The sequence below is a fragment of the Cyclospora cayetanensis genome, unplaced genomic scaffold, assembly GCF_002999335.1.
Source record: "Cyclospora cayetanensis isolate NF1_C8 unplaced genomic scaffold, CcayRef3 CcayRef3_contig_39, whole genome shotgun sequence".
Lineage (NCBI taxonomy): Eukaryota > Apicomplexa > Conoidasida > Eucoccidiorida > Eimeriidae > Cyclospora > Cyclospora cayetanensis.
This window is the reverse complement of record NW_020312358.1, coordinates 207,175-214,540: the sequence shown is the minus strand read 5'-3', so window position 1 is coordinate 214,540 and position 7,366 is coordinate 207,175. Positions and strand designations below refer to the sequence as shown.

Here is a 7,366-nt window from a genome sequence, read left to right as displayed (position 1 = left end):
GTGGCGCTGCTGACTGCCGGCTGGAGATACTGAAAGAAGCTTCGAGGCACCAGGGGGAGGCAGTGCAAGTTGCTTGACATTATGGCAGGTCAGCTGCAACAGCTTCTGCCGCTGTGCCCACCGCTCCAAAGGAGGTTTCCACGTCTGCATTCCGGTAGTTCCCGCAATCACAGCAGATGCTCTTTCTCCCCATACTACAACCAACCAGACGGCTAGACAATTTCAGCAGCGACACGGCGGCCAAGGCGGAAAGGGATGAGACAAGCAGCAGCAGCAGCTACAGTAGGAAGCACACACGTGTGGGAATAACGAGATACATGGGCAGCAGCAGGAAGTGCAGCCCTAGCCACAGCAAGCCACGCCACCAGTCGTTGGCACCAAAGCTGTGCAGAGAGGACCAGTAACAAACTGCAACGCTGAAGCACGCGACAGCCCTGTGCTCCTACGACATCCCTGCTTCACCGTTTATTTGCAACAGCAAAAGTGAGCAACAGCGGCAGCGGCAGGCATTCGACCGCCGTCTGTGCTTACGTATGGCGTAAACTCGGGTCTGCATTCTTCCGGAACGATCTCCGAAACGTTGCTTCTAAAGGACCACTTGGCCGTCTTATGCCGCCGCGCTTTTATGCGCCGCAACTTCTCCTCGTAGGACGCGGCGATCGGACGAAACCAGCTGCAAGGCGGATGGAAGATGCCACAGCGGAAACGCGCAAGCCATAATAGTCGTGAGGGAGTAAATACGTGGGGAAGAAGGGGGGTTCACGCGCGGCGAGCCTGTGTGTGCGCTAGCTGTTCCTGCGCGTGCTGGCAGAAACAGTCAGTCGCTTCCGCATCACAACGGGATGACTCCCATCCGCGCGTGCTTGCTCCGTGTCTTTCGAGACCTCGCGCAGAGGCAACAAGCGGAGCAGGCATGACGCGCATTACCTGTCTGGCCAGTGTGTCCACGCATCTCCGGGTGCAGTCAGCTCGTCGATTTTGAGTCCTGTGGCTCTCGATATGGTCTTTCTGCTTTGCAGCTGCTGCAAGGCTCGCATGAGGGCTTTGCTGCGGCTGAACCAGCGACTGCGGGAAGAAGGCCCTGCAAACGTCACCCTGCAGTTGTCTAGACCAGTCAAGTACATCAGGGGGAGGAAGCGCAAGTTGCAGCGCAAGCCGCGCCCAGAAGGACGGGGAATGACTGCAAAAGCACAAGGCGAAACGAACGGCAGCGCAGGGAGAAGGTCGCATGCAGGAGGCACATGCGACCAACCTTGTGGCCAGCGCGCAATAGCCAGCTGGCAAGCACACAAGAGGGAGAAAGCGTTAGGCCTTGCTGAAGACAATCGATCGCCGAGCAGCAAGGGGGGAAGGAAGCCCTTGTTGGCTCCCTCAGACAGCAGTAGTGTGTGGGTTTGCAATAAGCTTGGATCTCGCTTTTTTCATCCTGCCCGAATTGTCTCCCGCGCGGCGCGTGTAGCGCCTCTACATGGCTCGCACGTGGTGGTTTCTGGGGAGGGGCGAGGGGGGCGGTGAAAAAGGAGAGGAAGGGTAAGCGTGGGATGCGCAGCAAAGACGGTTCAACACACGGGGATTCCAGGAAGGAGGAACAAAAATGAAGACTTACTCTTAACGTGCGCCGAGTACTCCTGACCGTGCTGGGGTGTCGTCAGAATCCTGGCGTCATCTAAGTCCAGAAGTTTCAGATTTTGAATTGCGGATAGAGCCGCGCTGCTGCGCGCGTCCTTGGGCTTTGATCCAAATCCGATGCCAATTCCAAAGAGACCTCGGCCGTTGCCGACTGCGACGATGGCGCGATAATAGTACACGCGGCCCTCTGTTTAGCACACCAACACCCCCACCCAAACAAACACACGCACAAACATGCAGAAATATGTTTGCATGCGTGCTTGTTGCAGGGAGAGAGAGGCCGCCCAACGGCCGTTGGGCGGCCTCTCTCTCCCTGCAGCAGGAAGTTCCCTCATACGAAAGAAGGAAGCCTCATGGAAATATTGCCGCATCCTGCGGATGTTCAAAACAATGTGCCTGCCTTCGCGCATTTTGTGCTTCGGGTCTTTCTCTATCTTTCCCGAGCTCCTAAAAAATTAAGAGGCGCCCTATTTCATGAGGCGTTCTGTGTGTGTTCTGCAGCAACCAGAAGCGTCTAAAGAGCGTAGACTACACCTGCTAGCCGCGTGCTGCATCCACTAGGTGGTGTACCGCTTGCACTTAAGTGTTGCACCCCTTAGTTTTCCCTCTGTTTCACTGCATCCACCATCCGTATGGATACACTACATGTGACTCTTAACCAGCACGCAAGGTTCCGCACTGCCTCACGCTTCGTCATCGCCATCATCCTGTTAGCCTGCAAGAGGGTCTGCCGCAATTCATGTAGCGCCAGTTGAGGGTCAACACCTCCCCGCTCCCTTACATACACGCCTCGAGATGCGTCTCGCACCGTTTGGCTTGGCCGCTTCCATTTCCACCCGGCAAACACCAGACCGTCTCCTGCTGATGCACCGTCTCGCTCTGCTAATGAAGGCGCTTCCGAGGCGTTGCTACCACTGCCGTGCTCACCGCTGCCGCCGCTACAGTCTTGCAATTGCCACTCCGCAGGGCCTGCTGTCTGCACAAACTTGAGCTCGTCATCAACCTAAAAACACCACACACCCACGCCTCCACACAGACCTGTCACTACTAGACGCTAAACGCTCTTGACATTCACGCACACATTGACATACACACACATACACATATATACACACATGCACACACATACACACAGACATACACATACATACACATACATACACAATAGGCTTCCCCCGCACACTGCAAATGACTTGAAGGTGGCTGTGCTTCCTGCTTCGCGTGCATCCTAACTACCGTTGCCGCTGTCTTCACCCTGAGAGGGCAGCAGCCATGCCAACAACAGCAACAGCAGGACTGACGCGATATCCCATAACCCTCCCTCAGACTTACGAGTGCTTCAAGAGGAGTGATGCCAAACTTGGCTTTGAACTTTTTTAGGGTCTCATCGGCGGCTGTTTGGGAACCTCCCGCTATGGTGCCTTCTGCCGATGGAGCGATGCAGCGCGCAGCCTCTTCCACGTTGAAGTGTTTCTCGAGCTCTGCCGACGGCAGGAGCGGATTCTCCGGTAGAGCCCTCAACTCCTCTTCCACCTGCGCACGCATGCAACGGAAGTGCAGCCAAGACAACAGCATCAAAAGCAGCATGGCATGAGCCGCACGTCGTGGCAGTCTCCTCTCGGGGCCTTCTTTTACGAATACGCTGGCGCAAGCGGCACTGCTGCCGCCGCGCTAGCAGCACGCGTCTTCAGCCGGCCTTACAGTCTTTGCGGGAATTCCATGCAACAGCTTGAAGGGGCTTGCCGCATCAAAATCCAAGAGGTTCCCTTTGCCCTTTGTTGCTGCTGCCAAGAGGAGCCGAGCAGTCGCCATGTCTTCCGGGCTGACGGAAGTGTAGGGGATTTCTCCATGCGGCAAAAAGGCCTCAAACTGTAAAAGCACAATAATAGGAATACAGTCGTCAAGAGCAGCAGCAGCAGGCGATGGCGGAGCGCACATGCTGAGTGGAGCCGAGTGCACGTTAAAAAAGACAGCTGAACTCGAGACACACGAAACACCCGACCGTGACGATCGCCGAGGACTAAAAGATCCATGCTTTTTCACAACCGGTAGGGATACTGGGAACTACGGATACAACCCATACACTGCGTGAAAGACGAGGAGGACAAAGCGCCACATGTGCAAAACGCACAAGTAATTGACCCCCTTCCCCCCCAGTTCTCTCTCCCCTTCCTGTAAAAACTCACCATCTCCGGCACAGCGCGCAGCCAGTCAGAGAGGCCGACATCCGAAAGCGTCCTGCACATTGCAGCAGCAGTAAAAGGTTTGTGACTCTGCGCATGCAGAAGGAGTAATATATGAGAGCGAGCGGCAGCAGCAGCAGCCTCAACGTGGGAGGGAGGGCAGAGGCTGCGGACGGAGAACTTGTCATCCTTACCCGAAGAGGCGGGAAACTGCTGCTTCGACTTCGGGAGTATAGACTTCTGCGCCATTGGCTCCCGTAAGCTGGAGCGCACAATCAGGATGAGGCGTGCAGCATGCATGCAGGCAGGCATGCCTCGCGTCGGCGATGCAGATGCATGCAGTTTCGCGTTGCAAGCACCCGCGCAGGAGCCGCACATCAGATCAGATCCACGCCACACGAGAGCTGCCAAATGCGGATCATTAGTAGCATCCAACCATCCCTTTTCGTGAATGTGCGTACCTGAAAGAAGGCAGCTAGCCCCTTCAGTGCCTGCGGGGCATCCGCGAGATCGGCTTTGAGGATGAGGTTGTCAATGGCGTCTTCCTTGACTAGCCACGAATCGAAGAGACAGTCTCTTCCCATGTCGTACAGCGGATCGCGCAAGCGAGACACGACGAATGCTGCGAAGCGCGCATCAATGCTGTCTTGAGGAGAGCTCCCGTTCTTACTGCTATACGTGGGAGATAGAGACACCGGGGGAGCCGTCGCGCTGATCGGCTGCGGTGACACTACAGGCAGCAAAGCATATCGCTTCTGGTTAGCGATTACGCGAGAGAGGTGACCCGCCAGCCACGCTGCAACTGCCTGTGCAATGCACAGACAGCCACACACAAAGAAACAAATAATGTGTATGTGTTTATATATATGTATATCTATAAACACATACACACGTCAACACATAAACGCATACATACATGCACACAGAAGCTCAAATTAAACACATACATACATACAGACAGATGCACATACATACATTCGAACACATACATACCTACACATAAAGACATACATACATACATACAAACACATACATGCATGCATATAAACACATACATACCTACATAAACACACATTTTTGATCGCATAGACACACACACATCCATACGTAATGCGCATGTACATTGCTACGAGGGCGCAAAGGGACCGTCGCCCAGCGACGGACGACAGGCAGGCAGAGAGGAGATCGAGTGGACAGAAAAGCCCCTCTAGGGATGCTGCCACCATGCGTTTTATCCGGCAGCCGCCTCTGATGGTGCTACACGAGCAGCTTCGCTGTCTCTCTGCCTTACGCGGGAAAAGCAAGGGCTAAAAGGGGAGCCAATGCCTGCGTAAAGTGCAGCTCTACGCGTGCGTCGAGCGGGGAAGGAGAAGCAGAGAAAAAGGCTGACAGGCAGAGGAGGGTGGTAGTTGTTGTTGTGCCTACCTCGTCACTGAGCTCCGCAATTGCTGGCGGCATGAAGGGGCGCAGCCGATGCCAGCAGCGCGACACCCAAGGGCCTGCGGCTGCAGGCGTCTTCTCCAGACGGAAGGATTTTTCCTGTATACATCGGAAGAATGGCAACTGCAGGCGCTGTACACACCACTGGCCCCCTATTGCAAGCCACGCGGAGGGCCTCCCCAGTGAACGGTATCGTATATAGAGGGTGGGAAACATCGTTGGCGCGCGGGAGGGCAGGGGAAGGCTCACGACTGCCTCAAGAAGCAGCAGCAGCCTCTTCGGATGATGTCGCGGAGGCAGCAACGCATCTTCTACTTGCAGCCGCTGCAGCAGCGCATGGAGATCATCTCCTAGGGAGAGTGAGACGGCAAACACGGCCAGCACAAAGGCGCGTGGGTTGAGCACTGGCAAGTTGAAGGAGAGAGGAGTTGTCTGCGCGCATGCATTCACATACAAGACATGACATGGCATGGCGTGGCGTGGCATGCAGCAGCAGCAGGCAACAAGAAGATGTTTTGCTGCTGCCGCCAGGTAACACGAGAGGGCCACCCGCGAAAATACCTTCGCCGCAGTAACGAGGAGATAGTGCTAGTCTAAAAGCAGAAGCGCGCAGACTGAGCATTTTTTGCGGCTAATGCGCGTGCGCTGGGGAGCCTCTTCTTAGGGCTGTGCCGCGTGTGTGACAAGCAGCCGACGACACTTCCACGCACGCCTGTAGGGGGGACAAGCCCGTCCTCTAGCTCTTGCTGCTCCTGCTGCTTGAGCAGTTCTTGCTGCAAGGAAGAATGCTCGAGGGTCAGGGAGTTCAGTCGGCTCTCCAAATTCAGCATGGCGTCTTCCTGCATGCAGATCCGCGCGTAGACAAAGTGTGGTGGGTAGGCTGCAGGGCTTTGTGTTGTGTTCTAGGTGTGGCATCAGGGGAAAAGGAGGTGGGGGCGTGTCGCGTCTGAGACTGCCCAGCGCTTCTCTTCTTGTCTTGATGCCTTCATGCATGCAAGGCTCAGTGTCGTATGGTTCGTTCACAGCAGCCAGTATCTTCTGGAGTGAGACACACTTCCACTTCGCCCTGGAGGGGCCTCAATGCTCGTAGGAGAAGAGTGGCACCTAAACAGGCAGGGCCAGTACGCCTCCTTTTAGCAGTTGGTGCGAGAGCCACAAAAAGAAGCAACAGCGATGAGCAGTTGCTATGAAGGGCGAACGAGACAATGTTCCCCAGTCTAGGATTCATACCTTGTAGAAGGGCTCTGCTTCTGGCCGCAAGAGACTCCACGCCTTCATGGCATTTCGGAGATGCCTATTCAGCTGTTGCTGCTGCGCAGGAGACAACTCTTTTCTGACTGGCGGCGCTGCTCCTGCATGGCCTGCTGCACTGTGCGGTGGATTGTCAGCTGGCCGATCCGCCGAGTTTGCCTTCCTGTTGAAGAGGGCAGACTTCTGATCGTCTGTAAAGAGAGCGGCGATAGCGTGGCGCTGCAGCAGCAGCTCTCTAGCGAACGTCTCCTTCTCGATCCTGAGGGGCAAGCCGTCACCCACTGCAGCTGCTGCTCTGGTTGCTGCAGCTGCAGCGGCTGCATTGGGAACTTCATCGAGGTGCTTCAGCCTCCGGATGCTTTGCCGCTCTAGCTTTTTTGCAAGGTGGCTCCTGTGCAGCTGTCGGCAGCAATGCAGGGCCCAATACACTTTGCTGTCGGCGCTGCTGCTGCCGAAGACGGAGCAGGAGCGACGCGAATTGCTGGAAAGCGGAGCGAGACAGGTATCTGTCCGCATGCAGGAGGGGCTGCTGGGGGTGGCGTCGCCGCTCGCGGCTTGAGAACTACCCCTACTGGGGCAGCATCCTCGCAAGCAAGCAGATGCAGCTCTCAGCCCTCTTCTGCCGCTGATGCTGTCGCTGCTGCTGCTGCTGCGATCAGGGGCCCACCGCGCATGGGGACGACTTTCTGCCTGACTTGCAGCAGCAGCGGCGGCGAGAAATTCCGCATGGAAAGATGCGCGCTCACGACATTCATGAACTTGATGCTTGTGCCGCCCGCAGTCTTGCTGCAGGCCCTGCGATCTAAGGAGGCGTCGCTGCAGCAGGAGGCGCCGTGGCGGCAGCATCCTGCTGCAGCCAATCG

The 7,366-nt window shown here is 56.1% G+C and overlaps 1 protein-coding gene across 1 annotated transcript; it reads right to left on the bottom strand.

The window, feature by feature from the left end:
* Window positions 1-1,421: 1,421 nt before the first annotated feature.
* On the bottom strand, window positions 1,422-7,349 carry LOC34620567. The gene is made up of 11 exons (XM_026334246.1): window positions 7,171-7,349; window positions 6,483-6,951; window positions 5,963-6,091; window positions 4,274-4,618; window positions 4,007-4,074; window positions 3,816-3,867; window positions 3,331-3,498; window positions 2,962-3,162; window positions 2,317-2,632; window positions 1,607-1,816; window positions 1,422-1,489 (listed from the first exon to the last, which is right to left on the bottom strand). The coding sequence occupies exons 1-11, from the start codon at window positions 7,347-7,349 to the stop codon at window positions 1,422-1,424; spliced, it is 2,205 nt and encodes a 734-aa protein (XP_026190031.1).
* Between the last annotated feature and the right edge of the window lie 17 nt (window positions 7,350-7,366).